General features: G+C 44.3%; 1 protein-coding gene across 2 annotated transcripts in view; it reads left to right on the top strand.

Moving 5' to 3' along the window:
- TNFAIP2 (TNF alpha induced protein 2) overlaps window positions 1-9010 on the top strand; it is a 45584-nt gene extending 36574 nt beyond the window's left edge. For both annotated transcript variants that reach the window (XM_086937851.1, XM_086937850.1), the window contains exon 12: window positions 5750-9010. In XM_086937851.1, the coding sequence (XP_086793977.1) occupies window positions 5750-5894 (145 nt within the window). In that variant the 3' untranslated portion in view covers window positions 5895-9010. The remainder of the gene's footprint in view (window positions 1-5749) is intronic.
- Window positions 9011-19975: the final 10965 nt, after the last annotated feature.

The raw sequence follows: 19975 nt of genomic DNA, 5'->3' as shown, positions 1-19975 counted from the left end.
TCTCTCCTTTTAGCCAACAGTGTTGTGCCCTGGGGTTTGTAGTTCATCTTCACATTGTAAGTATGCACTGAAAAATCCTATTATGCAAAGTACTGTTGGCTCAAAGTTGAAGACTTCATCAGGGATTAGTGACAGAGCATAATAACAGGTCTGTGACAAGGTCCACTCAATGAATGGTGACAGTGCTCAGTCTCCTCACTGGAGGACATTGTTTTTTGACACTTTTTCAAGGCACACATGTGCCTTTTCATAGATATGACATTCTAGCAGAGCACCAGGCAGGTGATTGCTTATAGTTTGGTTAATGCTACACTTGTGTCACGTCTGTGGAAACATCAGCAGCTGGGGCCATAGCTGCAGGGTGAAGTAACCGCTGCAGCAAATGAGCGAGCCTGACTTATTCTACGAAGATTTGGGGAATGGGTAGGAGTTCTCCTCCTAAAGGAAGCCTGCAAAAAATTTCACCAAATGTCCATTTCACATCACGAGTTTAAAATAAGTGTGTAAAAAGCATTATGCTCCATGTGAAGTTCTGAAAGTACACTCAGAAAAAATGTATACTTTGACAGTGTGTTAAACAAGCCTAGTCCTGCCCATGGCCATAGGCGGGTGTAATGCTGAGCTCTGCGAAACAATTGACACCATCTATGCCTCCTTTCCAAAATCAGGGACGGAAAAAAGCGAACATTACGTACCAACCACTGCACATACCATCTGTCACAGTTTTGGCCTTTTTTCGGAAGAGGAGGTAGAAAAAGTCATGCTTGAGGTCAAATCTGGGTCACCACTTGACCCATGCCCACATCACATTTTCTCCCAGCTAACCCCTGTAATATGCCCAGCAGTCACTAGAGCACTTAATCTTTCCCTTAGTTCTGCCGAATTCCCAAAATCATGGAAACAGGCCCTAGTCACTCCTTTAGTAAAAAAGGCTGTAGCAGACGTAAACAATCCGGCCAATTACAGACCAATATCCCAGTTACCCTATTTATCAAAGGTTCTGGAGAAGTTGGTCAACAGACGACTTTCCACATTTTTGGAAGTCAATGACCTACTGGACGCCTCACAGACAGGGTTCCGGACAAACAATAGCACTGAAACTACACTCTTAGCAGTGACAGACAGCATTAGAACTAAGGTGGATCAAGGTAAAACAGTCGCTCTGATACTCCTCGATTTATCAGCGGCTTTTGATACCGTACCCCACGATCAATTATTGAACATCCTGGCAGAGAAAGGAATTCAAGATAAAGCATTAGGATGGCTACAATCGTTCCTAGCGGATCGAACCCAATCAGTTTGTTTGGGTGACTACACATCCCCTCCGCGATCTATAAAATATGGGGTTCCCCAGGGGGCTTCGTTGAGCCCAACCCTGTTCAATGTGTTTTTCTCCTCATTGGCAACCATTGGCAAAAAGTGGGGTGTCGAAATGTGCTCCTATGCGGATGACACCTAGTTGATGGTCACCATTGATGAAAAAGATGATTCAAAATCTAGACTCACAAACTGCCTGACTGAGTTGGCAATTTGGATGCAGGACAATTGTCTTAGACTAAATGCCGACAAGTCTGAAATCCTACTGTTCGGCAGAGGCACACAGGCTTGGGACAACAGCTGGTGGCCGAGTGATCTGGGCTCGCCTCCCAACCCTACTGCAAAAGCCAAAAATCTAGGCATAACACTGGATAGGGACTTATCCATGAAATCCCATGTCTCCATAGTTTGCGACAGAGGCTTCGGGCTATTGAAGATGACGAGTCTTCCCCTGGGTTCCGACAGAGTGCAGGAAAACACTAGTCCAGTCACTATTGATTAGTAGGCTGGACTATGGTAACTCCCTGTATGTGGGAATGGCAGATTACCTTTTCTCTAAATTACAGATGGTTCAGAATGCCGCGGCCAAAGCCATCTGTAATAAAAGAAAATACGACTCAGCCAAAAACTGCATGCGTGAGCTTCATTGGCTCCCAATGCGACAACGAGCCACTTTTAAACTACTATGTATTTCACACAAAGTACTTCCCGATACAGGCCCCAACATCCTACATGACAAGTTTAGATTCCATAAACCCTCAAGGAACCTACGATCCATAACGTCAGGTAGAGCATCCACCACCCGAGCACGGACTGTCAGGATGGGAGAACGGGCCTTCTCTCACATTGCCGCAACAAAATGGAATGAGTTACCTTCTAACCTCAGAATAAATGACTGCTTCCTCTCATTTAGGAAACAACTGAAGACAGTTCTCTTTCCCAGATCAGATCAATAATCCTCAACCAGAGCTGCTATCGAATCACTTGCCACCTCTCCTCAGCGCCGTGATGTCCTCCCAAGGATGAATGTTAGCGCTTTACAAATAAATAAATAAAGATAAAGATAAAATAAATAAATAAACATACCACTTTGTTTCATTGAGATCCCCATTAATGGCTCAGTACACTCGGGGGCATATTTACACACCCCTATTGCTACAGGAACATCACGTTTAACGACATACCTGTGGGGAAAGGGGATTTGCCTTATTTATAAGGCAGTGTTAAGCCACTTAATGTGGCTTAACTCCGCCTTGTAAATAAGACACCCTTTCACGCTATACTTTGCGTGGAAGGGTGACAATGGGTGTCGGGTTGGGCGTTCTGCCTCAACACCCATTGAGTTTGACGCTGTTTACAAGGGTGGCATAAATAGGAGGCAACACCAAAATTTAGACCAAGGAAAACCTGGTCTTAACATGGTAGAACGAGGAGAAATTACTAATTTCTCCTTGTTGTAACTGTTTCTATGTTATGTTATGTTATGTTATTGGGGTTGCTTATATAGCGCACGGCTACTCCAGGGAGTGTCCCGGACCCCAAACTGAGAAAGAAGATGGAAGAAAACACAAACATAACAAGTTACTGCTTGTAAAGCCAGGTTTTTAGGGCCTTTCTGAAGGCAAGCAGAGACAGCAAAACACCATGAATGATTATTTTATGTCCCTTCCTGCACATGAACAATCATTACAAAAATGAGAATTTGCAATTTATATGCACAATGCAGCACACATAGAAGTTAGAAATCACCATTTGTGACTGTTTATGTGCAGGAAGAGACTCATTCCTGCACATAATCAATAATTTCCACAATGCAGGCACCCATGCTCTATGATGCAAGGGTGCCTGCATTGGCGCTAGGCAGTTTACTTTAGCTCCGGTGCTAGGGAAATCGCAGGGATGTGCAACATCTATGTAAATACAGTGCATCCTTGTGTTTTCGGCATGGTGAAGCGAGGGTTAGCATTTTGTGCTTAACGCCACGCTCTACCATTTCCTTGTACATATGTCCCTCAGTGCTTTAATTCAGTGCACATTTTTTTATGGGGGTATGATATTTTGTAATGGGTAAATATTAGATCATACCTTCTCCATTGCAGCTGCCTGTAAGTTCTAGCTCCTACCCAAGCATTGGCAGATCTGACGCACAAACTCTCTACCTCTCACGCTCTTTGTGGAATTTTATATTTGCTTCATCCTTTACCCTTACCCATACTTTTTCTTACCCATTTATCTACTCATTTAATTTGTGGATGTTACTTTTCCATTCCAAGGCCGAAAATAAAATGACTTTTTTCCTTGACAATAGTTAATCAACAGTCATTTTCAGAAAGGAAAACTGCAAAAAAGATTGATAAGATCCACACACGTGTTAGTATTAAAATCTTTGAAATACTGTGTTGATGTGAACCCCATCACCTCCCCCTGCACCCCTGCCCCTCTTGATGTAAAATGCCTAATTTAAAGCGAAAGCCTCTTTTATGTGAAACACTGTAGGACAAGGTAGGGACCTTTTTTTTTTAATTTCTGTAATTTTTTATTGTATAAAAAAATATATATTTACATGGAGCATGGGATATACATGAGTGGAAGAAGAGGGAAGAGGAAGAGGAAGAAGAAAGAAAAGGCGCCGCCGGGGGTGGGGGAGGGGGGGTTTGGCCATCGGCCTTCCGTGTCTTTGCGATAGTTCGATTGTCAGTTTTCCAAGCTCTGCTTGTCGTTGTCTTCTGCCGCCCCCTTCGCGATGCTTGGTTGGTATCCTTGTCCCACGCCCCGGACGATAGAGAGCTTTTGCTATCTCTTCCTGTTAAATACAGGGAGACAGCTTATGCTATGTCTTCATGTTAGTTACAGTGAGTCAGCTTATGCTTTGTCTTCATTTTAGTTACAGTGAGTCAGCTTATGCTATCTCCATGTTAGTTACACAGAGACAGCTTATGCTATCTCTTCATGTTAGTTACACAGAGACAGCTTATGCTATCCCTTCATGTTAGTTACAGGGAGACAGCTATGCTATCACTTCATGTTAGTTACAGGGAGACAGCTATGCTATCCCTTCATGTTAGTTACAGGGAGACAGCTATGCTATCACTTCATGTTAGTTACAGGGAGACAGCTATGCTATCCCTTCATGTTAGTTACAGGGAGACAGCTATGCTATCACTTCATGTTAGTTACAGGGAGACAGCTATGCTATCTCTTTATTTTAGTTAAAGTGAGACAGCTTATGCTATCCTTTCATGTTAGTTACAGGGAGACAGCTATGCTATCTCTTTATTTTAGTTAAAGTGAGACAGCTTATGCTATCTCTTCATGTTAGTTACAGTGAGACAGCGAGACAGCTTATGCTATCTCTTCATGTTAGTTACAGGGAGACAGCTTATACTATCTCTTCATGTTAGTGACAATGGGACAGCTTATGCTATCTCTTCATGTTAGTTATAGTGAGATGGATTTTGTTATCTCTTCATATTAGTTACAGTGGGACCATGCAGGAGCATGCTTGTGCTTTAGCGTATGCTGTCTGCCTCGATCTGAAATGCCTCAATTGAGTTCAAATTACTGTCTTTACATACAATGCCTGACATTGCACAGGACGAAAACTCAGCTGTAAACGAAGAGAGTGAAATTGTCTTATTTCATCTTGTTTGCATATTTTTATGAGTATTTTAAAAAGTACATCTCAGTAATTTGTATGAAAGTTTCAACATGCAGATACACGCAACGTAGGTTTTTATGGTAATTTGAGGAGATCATTTATAATGCGACCATTAAAAATCATGTTACAAATGCATATGCCTCGTTAGAACATTCAACCACCCCCAAAACTAGACTACCATTTGAGAGATGTTAAACATACCCCTGGACCTCTTAGAATAACAATGTTGTGAAATCTAAAAAACATGTTAATGCAACACTGAGTGACAAAGACATTGGGTTTGAGTACATAATTGTCATTCACTGTTGAATCATTGAAACATCGATTGTGGAAGAAACTATGCCACTTTTTCCCTCTTTGTGGGCATTCTAGTGATGTACAAATGTGCCAGATCGAATGCTTACTTTGTAAATAAATCAATTAAATAAATAAATAGAGGTCCCCACAGTGTGCTGCTAAATGCTGGAGTTGGCAGTTTTCAAGACTGATACCAATCCAGTTACCACCTGATGCCACTTTCTTCCAAAAGTCTACACTTCTAGTCTCCACGTCATTTCTTCAATGTTTTTTCTAATCCCTAGATTATTCCTTTGTCACTGTTGTCCTAGCTTTCTCCTACTTCATCTTACATTCTTTTCTGCTTTTCTCTCTTATGCTCTGGATCAAAGTCTGTTGATGAAAAGTAATGAAGCACTGGCCCAATCATAGTCATCTCTGATAGAAAAGGCTTGTAACCTTTGACCAAGTCTAACTTTGTTCTACATCCTTTCACAGCAAACATCAAGTCGGAGCGATCTTGTACATCAAAGGGAATCTCAGAAACAGTGAATTGAAATATATCATGAATATCCTGGACGACATTGGAGAAAGCAAGGAAGAGGACTCGCCAAAGTTATTTTCTCTAATAGCAGTTTCCTGAGGTTTTAGCAGATAGGAACATTGAATTTTGTTCTACATAAATGAGGAATGCTATGTGTGGAACTCTACAGCGACCTCTGAACATAGTGCTGTTCCACATAACCTATTACGCAGTGTTTCACAACATTGGAGGCCTGGGGAACTTGAAAATGGATTTGTGTATGAGTCGCATTTACGTGAAATTGGGGGGAAATGTGTTTAGGGGGTTTTACAAGGAAGAAGCAGGAATAGACTTATCTCTCAAGGATCCCTTTGATTGCTGCCTTGGAATGCACCTTCAACGCCTCCAAGGCTAGCAACACCCCTTGAACATCAAGAAATAAAGTATCAAGACCCCTGTAATGAGGCTCCTCAAGCAGAGGGGATACTGGAGATTGCTGCCACCCGTTACAATGTCTTTAGACCAGATCAGCTACACTGGATAATTCTGGGTGATGATGCTGTTCGGTACATGGCTAAACTGCCTATTGTGACCATTTGCTCCTCAAACATGATTTTAGATATTCACTTACTCAAACCGTTCACAATGCCTGGTACGTTCAGTCACGATGCATTAAGAGCAAGTGTGGGAGTGAGTCTGTTAGTGACAGTACTTGTTGATCAAATGACCTGCAAAGACAATTTCCTTTTGGAGTGTAAAAACATAAATGCTATTGTGTGCAATACATGTTAAAAATCAGTTTTTCCCAATCGAAAATCTCGTCTGTAGAAACAGGAAATCTGACCCTAAAATTCTCTACTGGAGAATTTGTTTTCCAGAGCCCTAAACATTTTTTTGTAATTGTTGACTAAGGTAAAGAAAGTGCTAACTGGATATTTCCTTTTTTATTTATGGGATTATATGTTTTTGTCCCCAAATGTATTCCAATCACCTAGTTATCATTGAATGAGTCTTATGGGCTTAGCAAGGACAGGCTTTGTATCCATGGAGAGATGGCACCTTCCCAACACTGCAGAGTACAGACTCACTCTCCTCTGTGCTCATTGATGGAGGGGTTTTCTGTAGGCATGGTGTCCTCCATTGTGGGGACCAGAAGGGAGCCATCATTACTGGCTGCCCTTTATAAATAAACAAGTTTACACTGTGCCTGCCAAAAGCTTTACATCAAGAGTCTGATTTAAAGTTGGGCTGTAACAGGGATAGCATTGTGGAAGAAATTCTGCTAGTGAATGATATTCCAAATTTCAGACTTTCACCTGATAATTGTTTATCAAAATTACAAGGTCCATAATATCAACCTGCACTCGCATTGACTCCAGAATATTGACTACCAACATACTGTCAATGTAGGCATACATAGGCAGGTATAGATTTAATTTGTTCGACTTTACATTTTCCACCAAACTCTATATCAGGCCATTAGTTGTCCTTCCACTCTTTGCGTTCCACTTCTTTCTTCTGTTCTGAATATCTGGAACAAGAGAACCAATAGGAGGCTGGTCATTCCTGTATCTGGCAGCCAGACTCTGGAATACTTTACAATTAAGACTAGAGACATTCAGAGCTGCCTGCCATTTAGAATTGATATCAAAACATTCCACCTTTGTTAGTGTTGTAACTTGCTGCCTGCAGTAGATTAGAGGCGTGTCAGTGCTCTAAAGAAAGAAACAAATAAATAATTAATATACACTCTAAACCTGAACCGTGGACCTTAAGATTCCATTGTTTCCTTTCGCGGAACATCTTCCTTCTGCCAATTGCTCTCTGTCTGTTGGAATTTACTTAGTTTGACTGCAGAAGGAGAGATATGTGTGCAATGAAGGCCCGTCCACACATAGGATTATATTCTGTTCTCCATAGAGCCCAGTCCACACATAGGATTATATGCTGTTGTCTATGGAGCCCAGTCCACACATAGGATTATATGCTGTTGTCTATGGAGCCCAGCCCACACATAGGATTATATGCAGTTGTCTAGGGAGCCCAGTCTGCACATGGGATTATAGGATGTTGTTTATAGAGCCCAGTCTACACATAAGATTAAATGCTGTTGCTCATAGAACCCAGTAAGCACATAGGATTATTAGCTGTTGTCTATGGAGCCCAGTATGCACATAGGATTATATGCTGTTGTCTATGGAGCCCAGCCCACACATAGGATTATATGCTGTTGTCCACGGAGCCCAGTCTGCACTTAAGGTTATATGCTGTAGTGCACGGAGCCCAGTCTGCACTTAAGGTTATATGCTGTGGTGCACGGAGCCCAGTCTGCACTTAAAGTTATATGCGGTGGTGCACAGAGCCCAGTCTGCACTTAAGGGTATATGCTGTGGTGCACAGAGCCCAGTCTGCACTTAAGGGTATATGCTGTTGTACATGGAGCCCAGTCTGCACTTAAGGGTATATGCTGTTGTACATGGAGCCCAGTCTGCACTTAAGGTTATATGCTGTGGTGCACGGAGACCAGTCTGCACTTAAAGTTATATGCTGTGGCACACGGAGCCCAGCCTGCACTTAAGGTTATATGCTGTGGTGCACGGAGACCAGTCTGCACTTAAAATTATATGCTGTGGTACACGGAGCCCAGTCTGCACTTAAGGTTATATGCTGTGGTGCACAGAGCCCAGTCTGCACTTAAGGTTATAGGCTGTGGTGCACGGAGCCCAGTCTGCACTTAAGGTTATATGCTGTTGCCCATAGAACCCAGTCCGCACGTAGGATTATATGCTGATGTGCACGGAGCCCAGTACGCACTGAAGGTTATATGCTGTTGCCCATCAGTCAAATGGCAATTAAGCAGCTCATTAAACTCTACAGGCACACATAAAAACATGGCATCAAGAAAGCATTATAAAAAGGTCAAACCATTTCACATATGTATATATATCGGTGAGAAGTGTGCAGGTATTTCAGAATTTTAAGACTGTAATTAGTTTGTGCCCAAAAATCCTTTCTTATAGAAAGTGTGAATATGTTTCCTAGAATATTGAAACGACTGCTTTTATCTACTCAAGGACAGATTTCCAGGGTAGCTGAACATTTTATTTGTTTTTGTAAGACATGTATTTAAAATGTATTATAATTTCCAAAGAATTGATGTATTTATTTGTATGTCTCTATTTTTTATTACCTATTTTGCATTATGTTGATCAGTATTAAAGTATTGTCATCTTGAACTCGAGTCATCTTTATTCTCTGTGTGTCATTCACAGTTGATGGAAACATGGGACCATTACAAAAAGTCAAGACAATCAAAGAAGATAAAATAATCTAATAGTAGGGGCCTTATCACAAGTGGGTCACAATGTTCTGATCCCTACACAAACCCCAGTTTGCATAGAGATCGTGATTTCAAGTAATGCAAAGTTTACTGCATCCGGTACTGGGCACGATAAACTCGGCATGCCTGCAGTTTTCCCCACTCCAATTTCCGCAGATCAAACTTGCTGAAAATTACCGGAAAAATCATGTCTGTAAATTACCAGAGCATGAGGAATTTGCTGCAAAAAACATTGAATTCTGCATGATATTCCCATTTCAGAGTTTGATTTAATATCCATCAAGTCCGAATCCTGTATTGCAGAAATATTTATCAGAAGTATTAGGGTTTACTGGGGCTAGTAAAATACTTTATTCTCCTTTGCCCTAATTGTGATCCTGGCCTAAGACTAGCCTGTACTAGATTAATGTCAGTTGAATTTGGTTTCAATTGTGCGGTAGGTGAGAAAGACAGTGGGGCATATTCTCAAGGAACTATCGCAGTGTTAACGGCACTTTATCGCAGCCAAAGTGGCGATAAATTTAGCGCCCCATTCACAAGCTGATGCTAACAGCCCATATCACCAGTTTACCAGCGAAAGCAGCCACAAAAAACATTGCCACAAATGACCCCCGCAACCATCGCTAATGAGATCCAGAGTAGGCATTCCTGTACAAAAAGCAGCGACAACACCACTCCGCAACATTCTCAACGACCAGCCAGTTCAGCGATAAGATCACAAAACATGCAATAAGGCGCGTTAGCAGCAGGAAATTAACACCTGCTCTGACCTGGTTTAAAGTTGGACGACAGCCTGCACCACAAAAGGGAGCCCAGGCCAGAGCCACACTTGAAGCGCAACAGATGCCATGGGGGCATAGATCATGCAGCTCGGAGCCCCAACAGGGCCACAACACCCACCGCCACCATCCCCAGGATCCCCCCCCCCGAGGCACCCCCCTTCCTGCGGGCAAAGATATGTCACATCAACTTCACGAATTATGTACAAATAATTTGACTGATGTTGCACAATCACATGTAACATGCAAGTGTTGTCACAAAAATAAATGAGCATCACACATTCACCTTCGCATTACCATAAGAAAATGTATTCAAGAGAACTCAAAAGAACATCAATGAAGACACATGGTGGCTTTCCTCTGGGTACAATCTGTAGGTCACAGCCTGCAAGACAAAAATCCAGATGAGAAGGTGTGTCATGAGACCATCCAAGGAAAGAGAGTGAGTGAAGGAGAGGGAGACATACAGAGAGAGAGAAAGAGTGAGAGGGAGAGAGGAAGACGGAAAGAGAGGAAGAGAGAGAGGAAGATGGAAAGAGAGGGAGAGAGAGAGGAAGACGGAAACAGAGAGAGAGGGAGAGGAACACGGCAAGAAAGGGAGAGAGAGAGGAAGACCGGAAGAGAGAGAGAGAGGTAGACAGAAAGGGAGGGAGAGAGAGGTAGACGGAAAGAGAGGTAGAGACAGATAAGAGAGGGACAGGGAGAGAGAATGCCGACACTGCGCACCCAGGCCTCACTGCTCACCTGCTGCCACTGGTGTGTCTCAAACCATGTGCCAGTATGCACTGCAGTTCAGCAGGTCTCTCATCTGAAACAGAGTCCAGATACATGAATGGCAGAGTACATACAATTGCACACGCCATCATCGCTTGTCGGCCCCTGCGCACTCAGGCAGCTGCACCCCAGCCCCTCCCACCACCCAGCGGTGCATGCCCGCTCCTGCACACCAAGGCAGCTGCACCCCAGCCCCTCCCGCTGCTCAGGGGTGCATGCCCACCCCAGCGCACCCAGGCAGCTGCACCCTGGCCCCTCCCGCCGCCCAGCGGTGCATGACCTAGCTACTCTATCTCCTGAGGCAAAAGCCGGGAGCTGTTTTAAATCGTACTCTGTTGTAAAATGTGATTTGCGCCACATTTGCACTTACTTTGGTTATTTTAAAAAGCATCACCCCTCATTTTCACTCAGCCGAGTTAGGCGCTGAGGCAATCACCGTGAGACAAGGATCAGCTGCAGGGGCGGCGGACATATTGGGCAGGTACTGGCACAGCGCTCTAGTGGTTGCCTCCTTGGGTGCATAAAACGAGGCAGCCAGCACAAGCCTTTCAGACCTAGCTACTCCATCTCCTGTGGCGGAAGCCGGGAGCTGTTTTAAATTGTTCTCTGTTGTAAAATTTGATTTGCACCGCCTTTGCACTTACTTTGGTTATTTTAAAAAGCATCACCCCTCATTTTCACTCAGCCGAGTTAGGCGCTGAGGCAATCACCGTGACACAAGGATCAGCTGCAGGGGCGGCGGACATATTGGGAAGGTACTGGCACATAGCGCTCTAGTGGTTGCCTCCTCGGGTGCATAAAACGAGGTAGCCAGCACGAGCCTTTCAGACCTAGCTACTCTATCTCCTGAGGCGGAAGCCGGGAGCTGTTTTAAATTGTACTCTGTTTTAAAATTTGATTTGCGCCGCATTTGCACTTACTTTAGTTATTTTAAAACGCATCACCCCTCATTTTCACTCAGCCGAGTTAGGCGCTGAGGGAATCACTGTGACACAAGGATCAGCTGCAGGGGCGGCAGACTTATTGGGCAGGTACTGGCACATAGCCCTCTAGTGGTTGCCTCCTTGGGTGCATAAAACTAAGATGCCAGCACGTACACGCAGCGGGCAAGGTAAGCCCGTCTGCGCCACGACAAGCCAAGAGCCCAGAGGTGCCGCACAAGACAGCCTTCATGTCCATGATGTCACCTGGCTAACCTAGTCTGGCTCTGCCTTGCTGGACTTCAAAGCCAGAGCAATTATTGAATCTGTGGGTAGTATTTATTGCCCGCTAAAGCGCCCGGTAGCCCTTGAAGGCCCAGTAGCTTGTAGCTCCTGCAACTTCCATACTTTTGCCGACACCACAGCTCGGTACGGCCTGCAAATCCCCTCGAAGCCCGAATTCCCCAAATATATTTTATGCAATGCACGCTCACTTGTCAAACATTCTATAGAGGTATGGGACATGATTGTTTCCCACTCACCCGATGTTTGTTTTACCATGGAAACCTGGATGACAGCAACTAATCTCCCGGCAATCTAACTGGCTATCCCAGAGGGATACAAAATTATTCATTTAGATAGAGTGGGTAAAATGGGTGGCGGAATTGCCATTGCCTTCAAAAACCATCTACGGGTTCAATGGCTGGCCTCCGTTACTAAGGACACCCTAGAACTTGGGATTTTTAAAATCACCTTATCCCCCTCAGAGATCTGGAATGGCGCCTTAGTTTACTGTTCTCCTGGCACAAAATTGAACTTTGCAAATCACCTTATCGAACATATAGCCATGCAAGTCCTTGCCTCCACAAAATGTATCTTACTCAGCGATTTCAACTTCCATGGTGAAGACACATCAAACCCAGAGGTTAATAAACTTGTCTCCAGCTTACACCAAATGGGCTTGGTCCAAAAGGTGGAAGACCCTACACACAGGCAGGCCATACGCTAGACCTTATTTTTACCAACATGGAAGGTATAAGCTGCCTTTCCATCTCCCCTCTTACCTGGACGGATCACTTCATGATTTTATTTTCGAATGAAATCCAGCCTGCCCCCTCTCCACCCGATCACTCACGACAGAAAAAGAAACGTCGAGGTAGACCATGGCATAAACTCACTTTGGAGGCATTTAACATAGCTATGTCGCGAAATTAGGAAGAACACAGGAATAAAAATAATAAAGACAGTATTTATGAAAGTGTAGCGAACAAGTTGACCAATTTTAACTCAATACTGATGACCTCATTTGACCTGGTGATCCCCCAATCCAATCTCAGCACGATCCAGAAACGACTATCTGCCCCCTGGTATTCGGGTGAACTAAAAAATGAAAAAGCCAGGTGCAAGCACCTGGAGAGACGCTGGAGAAAGACAAAAAATCATCAGGACCGATTAGTGTTCAAATCGGCACTTGCCAATTACCATCAAAACATCAAGATGGCTAGACGTTCTTATATTTTGAACCGGAAAGAACTTGCAACCAACTCCTCCAAAGCCTTATTTAACATAGTCAAAGACTTTGTGGCACCTCAGGCATGTAAGGAGACACCAGCGAAGTCCCAGACACTCTGCAACTCTATTGCAGATTTTTTTCATAATAAAATCGAATTGATCTATGCTAACTTCCTTCTCCTGCGGCTAGATACCACTGTCACCACCGCCAGCCTAGATGTGGCGAGGGCGACATCGCCCGCTGGGTGTCTCGACCAGTTCAGCATCATCTCACCGGATGAGATAGAGACTCTCCTGAAATCAGCAAAATCAGGTTCGCCAGGGGGCCTCTGTCCCCCAAACATTATGGCCCTCCTTTCCCCTAGTTGTTCTCAGGACATTGAAGAAATATTTAACTGCTCAATTCAATCGGGTAGTATCCCTGCTATCTGAAAAGAAGCCTTTGTTCGCCCGATCCTAAAGAAAGCTACCGCAGACCTCCAGGTGCTCACTAACTACAGACCTATATCACTGCTTCCCCTTCTAAGGAAACTACTAGAAACCTCAGTAAATAGACAACTTAGCTCTTATCTGGAAACTAATGGGATCCTTCATCCATCTCAATCTGGGTTTCGTCCGGGGTTTAGCACAGAAGCAGCAATCTTGGCTGTAACAGATTCTCTGAGAAGGTCTCTGGATGCGGGTGGTTCTATGGTTCTGATTCTCCTCGATCTCTCCGCAGCATTTGATACTGTCTCTCATACCATGCTTGCGGAGAGACGATATGCCTGTGGCATACGGGGAAAGGCCTCAAAATGGCTCAACGACTTTCTGACAGACCGATGGCAAACCATCATGTTAGGGCCCTATCGATCAAAAAAATATCGGCTGGACAAAGGGGTACCCCAGGGCTCCTGCTTAAGTCCCACATTGTTTAACATTTATATGGCCCCATTGGCTTCCATCATCGAACCTTTTGGGTTCAAAATTGTCTCATACACTGACGATAAGCAGCTACTGTTCCCAATCGGTTCCAAACCAGAAGAGGAGAAAGTGCGTTTCTCACAGGGCATGCTGGCCATCTCCCAATGGGAAAACAGAGCTATGCTCTTGGGCAAAGCAGCTTCCTTTTGAGATGAGAAATGGTGGCCAGACCTTCTGGGAAAATCCCCTGTTCCATCATTTTCAGTAAAAATTTGGGCCTAAAACTAGACCAAGCCCTTACCATGAAGGACCACATCTCAGCCACAGTGAGCTCTTGTTAGTACAGCTTACCTCTTCTGCGCAGAATAATACCTTTTCTGCCAGATAGCCATCGTAGAACCATGGTCCAGGCACTGGTCATCAGTCGCCTTGACTACGCTAATGCCTAATTGGCGGAAGGGGGTGAGACCTCACTGGCCAGACTACAAGTCATTCAGAACACGGCCGCCAGGATGACATTAAATTGCCCCCCTGGTTCTCCGTCACTCCCCCTACTAAAGAAACTACATTGGCTGCCAATAAAGAAACGTTCTTTCTTTAAAATTTGCTGTTTGACGTTCAAAGCTTTGGAAGGCAGGGATCTTAAATACCTTAAAAAGCTGCTTGTCCAACAGACCTCAGGTCTAAATCTGAGGTCCAATTCCCTAGCACTACTGAAAATTCCACGCATTCGTCTTGCGCGCACTGGTGGCATTGCTTTTTCCTATGTCGCACCCAAATTTTATGAAAGGTATAACAATCGCTTCATCAGTACGAGGCGAGTCTCTACCATTGTGTTTCCTGACTATATTTTAGAGCTTGTGCCATTACACAATATGATGTGAAACATACATATTTATATTGTGTTTTTCTCCCTCTCTCTTTTTCTCGTTTTCCTTTACAGAGACCGCAATAGGTCAATATTTTTGGTATTTATTGAAATTTACCATGCTTCACCTGGGCCAGCTCATGCCCTGAAGCCCAAACAGTCCGCTTATTTTTGCTTTTTGTTTGTAGGACGGTAGGCTTACTACTTTAGAGCTGAGCTATCTGTAGGAGGGATCACTATATGGTCCTGATGAGTAAGCAGTAGGGGACTGCTTACGAAACATGTCGACTTGATAGCAAGCTATTGCTCTACCTCAAAATCCCCTTCTTAACGTTCCCAGCTAGAGAAGTGAATAAAGTGTATTTTTTCTACTAGCCAGGGAATTTTTAACCTTCTTAATTTTGCACTCACTTGTTAGGTCCCTACACTTCACTGACACCCCTACACCAACACATAGCCTCTGTCACTAAATAAGTGCTCCCGCGTAGTTCGTTGGTCGCAGCACGCCCGCCCCGTTATAGGGACGGGAAGACCCCTATGATGAAGCATGACACTAAAGGACTTTTTAGTGTGTGAGGGGTATTTTAAAAAGCACATAGTGCTCGTATTTCTAGACCTAAGAGAGAGCCTAGTATCTCACTAGTCCTAAATAAAAAACCTGAAAAATAATCACTACTGCACATAGAATCTCATTGTTTATATAATACTGTTAGGAGGGTGATTCTATCAACACCTCTATGCTTCCCTTTTGTTTTGGAAATGTTGAGTAAATCTTCAGATTTTCGAGTTATAACTCGATAAGGAACTCCCTTTCTTGACTGAATGTGAAGTGCTAAAAATAATGCGCATGAGGAATGAACTGGAATGCGGGTGATGGCGGCGCAGGGTTTGGGGGGTCATGGGCGGTTCCCCTTGGTTGAGAGATGAAGTGGGTTGTTAATTGCTGAATGCTAAGCTGGAGCATGTGATAGCGGATCGAAGTCAAATCAAAGTCAGAAGGTCAAAAGAGCGCCATCTCCCGGTGTTGTTTTCCCTCTCTTCACACGCGAGGGCGCAAAGCTTCCCCGTAAGGGGGAGCCACAGCTGTTCACCAGTAAAGACGGCAAAAGAAAACAAGCGCATCTATCTACAGCAATTACCTTACAGGAGCGAGCAGCGGGGGGGCACCATAATTGCAAACAGATGGCGCCGCTGCTCGCTCCCAAAAGGGAAACGCTATACATGCGAAAGTCCTGATTGGAAACAGTGCAATACATGCACAAGTTTACCAAAAAGTACGGAGTGATTCCAAAGTTCACCCCAAATCAGCGCTTGCGTGCTGCGTAGGTGAGACCTAAACAGGTGGGGTGTGCCATGCTATTATCTACCGTGATCATTTGCAAGCCTCTTTTCACTCAGCTCCTTTCCTAGAATGTGAGGCACTCTCCTACAATATTGAACTTACCAATAAGCAAACCAGTAAGTGAATACTCATTTATCGCCTACCAGGGCCTAGAAAGAAATTCATGCAGGAGGCCGCAGCACTCTTAGAACCTTGCCAACTCTTACCCAGAACACACCATCTTAGGGGATTTCAATTTTTATCTTGAGCTTTTAACTGACAAAGACTGACTGAGTCCTTCATGGAAGCAATGGCTTGCTCCAGCCTTATGTAAAGGGTTAAATTCCCCACTCATTCAGCAGGGCACATCCTAGATGGTATTTTTACAAATAACCCTTCCTTAAAAATTCGTAATATCCTAAATTTAATGTGGTCCGCCCACAGCGTTATACTCTTTGAAACTAGCGCCACCCAAGATAGTACCTACACCACACAGCCTCTTACACGTCAAACATACAGGGCCAGCAACAAAGTTCAGACTGATCAATTCAACCAGATTCTCTCTGAACACCTGCCACTCAAAACTGACGACTTAGAGCAACTGGTCAGTGGCTACTCTAATTGGCTTAGTTCAGCAGCATCCGCCCTGGCACCAGTAAAACAGATCAAGGACCATAAAGGGAAACAGTTCACACCTTAGTTTCCAGATAAATTAAGATCTACTAAACAAAAATGCAGGAGACAAGAACGTAGATAGAGGGCAAACTACAATAATTCTGAAAAACAAAAATACAAACACTACTTGGGAGAATATAAGCATTAATAGTTGAGGAAAAATCTCAATATTTTTCCCAAAAAATCAAACTAGCAGAAAACTCTACTAAGGAGCTCTTCCTGACCGTGAACAAACTATGCACCCCACCAATGACTAATTCTATAGGTAACAATCAAGATTATGGCAATATACTTTCAAATTTCTTCTTTAATAAAGTTGAAATGATTTTCAACAATTTGATTTGGATCCTATATCATCAGATGACGTATTTTCACAGAATGTTCCCCTCTCAAAAGTAAACAAGTAGCTAATTTAATAAATGCATCCCTCCATTTAGTAGAAAACATGCTACTGATACTATTGGAATTCAATTGACTACAGTTTTCAGTAATATGTTTACTACGGGTCTTTTCCCTAAATAATGGAAAAAGGTATCTATTCTCCCAATAATGTAAAACCTAACCTCAACCCGCAAGACCCTAATAGTTATCAGCCTATTTCTAGGATTCCCCTCTCTGCCCGAAATAGTAAATAACTTAATGAACCAACAACTCTCCACATTTATAATGAACAACGCACGCCTTGACCCGACGCAATTCGGTTTCATATGTGGCAATAGTACTGGGACCATACTGACCCTGGCTACCGAGGAGATTATATCCACCCTTAATAAAATTGGAAAAGCTGGGCTGATTATGCTGGATCTCTCCGTGCTGTTCAACACTGTCAGTCACAAAGTTTTGATTGACCCTTTCTCTGAGATAGGAATCAGGAAGAAGGGCGACTAAAAAAGCTAAAACCTAAGGCTCCCCAGCCTGAAGATGGATACCCAGGGGAAACGGCATGAGCCACCCGGGAAGCAGGGGCGGCTGGTGACATTTGAAAGTGGCGGGCGTAAAATTCTTGTCGTACTTTACCAACCTACAATGACTATAGTGAATGTATAGTGCCCCTTTTGCCATTACATAGCGCACCTGAAGTGCAGCTGAATGCCTTCATTTACTTTCATCACAAGTGAGAACTTGTTGCCAGTACATACTATTTGAATGACTTCATTTTCCTCAAACAACGCAACACGTAGTGAGTCGCCAGTGCAGGGTAAGTGGCCGCCAGGAGAGTTACACAGGTCAGGTGTCGACGGTGTGGTGGTGTTAAGATAAAGACAGTAGCATGTACCTTAAATAAGGCACCTCTTACATGATCTATGTGACCGATGGCGCGTGGATGTTAGTAGTGCAGTTGTGCCTTTTTTATGAGTGCCCTTGTAGGTTACAGTTATTGTTTTTTCCTGTAACATGTATTTTTGTTACCGCATACACCACAGGTGTGCTGGGTGCAGATGATGGACATCCTTGCACTGTCAGCATAGACTGAACTTTTTGTGAGGATTTCATCCCTCCCCCACCACATGCCTAGCAATGGTTATAGATAATAAATCCTTTTTAACCCCTTCCATGCTCATGACGAGCTCAGTTCGTCATGAGGCACAGTTGAGCTGTGCTGATGACGAGCTGAGCTCGTCATGAATAGAGGAGTCCAAGGGATGTCAGCACAGGAGGGGAAAATGCACAGCAGCCAAGGTGTTATAACAACAACCTTGCTCTTGGGATAGGTTTTATTCAGCAGATACTGCCCAACCAGAGCACTGCGTTCTTCAACGGCCAACCTGCTTACTGTCCCAAGTTTCAGACTTAAAACTCGAGGGGGTAAATCCCTGGCGGTACTGGGAGCAAAAGCATGGAATACTCTTCCCCCCCAGTTGAGATTACTGGATAAAGAAATAGATTTCCGTAAACATCTAAAAACCTGGATCTTTAATCTACAAGATATGACTGCCAGAAGCCTAGTGTAATTCGGGTCTCGGTCAAGTAAGCATAGGAACTACCTAACATCTGGTGGTCCTTTCTGGGCGCCTAGATGCTCCTTGGAGCGATTGCCGCGCGTTATAAATTGGCACTTACATTACATTACATTACATTACATTACATTACATTATTAACAGTGAGTGACTGTTTTATTCAGTGTTCGCTCTTAGTGTGGCGCAGGGCATTGAACATCTTCCATGGTACTGGTTGCCCAGCGTGTTTAGTGAATTAAACCAATTTTCAGGATCTTTTTTCACTTTTTCGACAATGCCTACTTTTCAAGAGTCAGAAATGATGCGTCTCCCTTGGGATATTGGTGCCCCTCATGGCCAACAATCTTTGTTCCGCTTTCATGGCTCTTACATATGCCTGGGATCAATACACTACTCTGACAGGGGGCCAGCAACGGCCGGCATGCTTGCGGTAGGGAGGCGGGCGGGGGGGGGGGGGTGGCGGTGGTGTGTTGCGGATGGAGATTAACTGTTGGACTTGGCCCTTCTGGCAGGTTCACCCCTAGACTTTTTGCTTGTAAAGGTGACCTGGTGATGGTGATTTTTGGGTTCTGCGCACTTTCACTGTGTCCCAGTGGAAAGTAGGTGGGCACTCTGAGTGCATGTGATGAGATAGGCCTGCCCTCCCATAGGAATGCATGGGGAATGTCTGTGTCCCTGGTAGTTCCTGATGCATGAGGTGTACATGCGCGAGTTTGGTATGTGCGAACTTGTGAGAGCGACTGCTGTGCAATGGTATGTGTGGCATGTATGTGTCTAGTGGGGAAGTGCCCCTTCTAGACATGGCTGTGTATGTGCTGTGAAGGTGCTGGCGTGTGATTGGCTGGAGCTGGCTGGGATGCCAGGCTCCATGAGTCATGATGGGTCTGCCCGGTGGTGAGTGGGAGATTAGCATGCTGATGGCTGGGGAGGAGTGTACCTGTGTCCTGAATGAGGCTGGGTTTTCCCCAGACAATGCTGGCTCCGCCCCCTGTGGTGCGACTGATGACTCTAGCCCTGCCAGTGAATGAAATGGGTGGTTGAGCAATCAAGAGTGCTCCAAAACCAGCTGCGACTGGTTTCTCCCCCACCCTGCACCCTTAGACAAAGGAATGTGGTGTATAAAAATGGGGCTGTGTCCCCACAGAGGTTGT

Source organism: Lissotriton vulgaris, chromosome 9, assembly GCF_964263255.1.
Source record: "Lissotriton vulgaris chromosome 9, aLisVul1.2, whole genome shotgun sequence".
Lineage (NCBI taxonomy): Eukaryota > Metazoa > Chordata > Amphibia > Caudata > Salamandridae > Lissotriton > Lissotriton vulgaris.
Note: the sequence above shows the minus strand (reverse complement) of the source record. Positions and strands in the feature narration are given on the sequence as shown.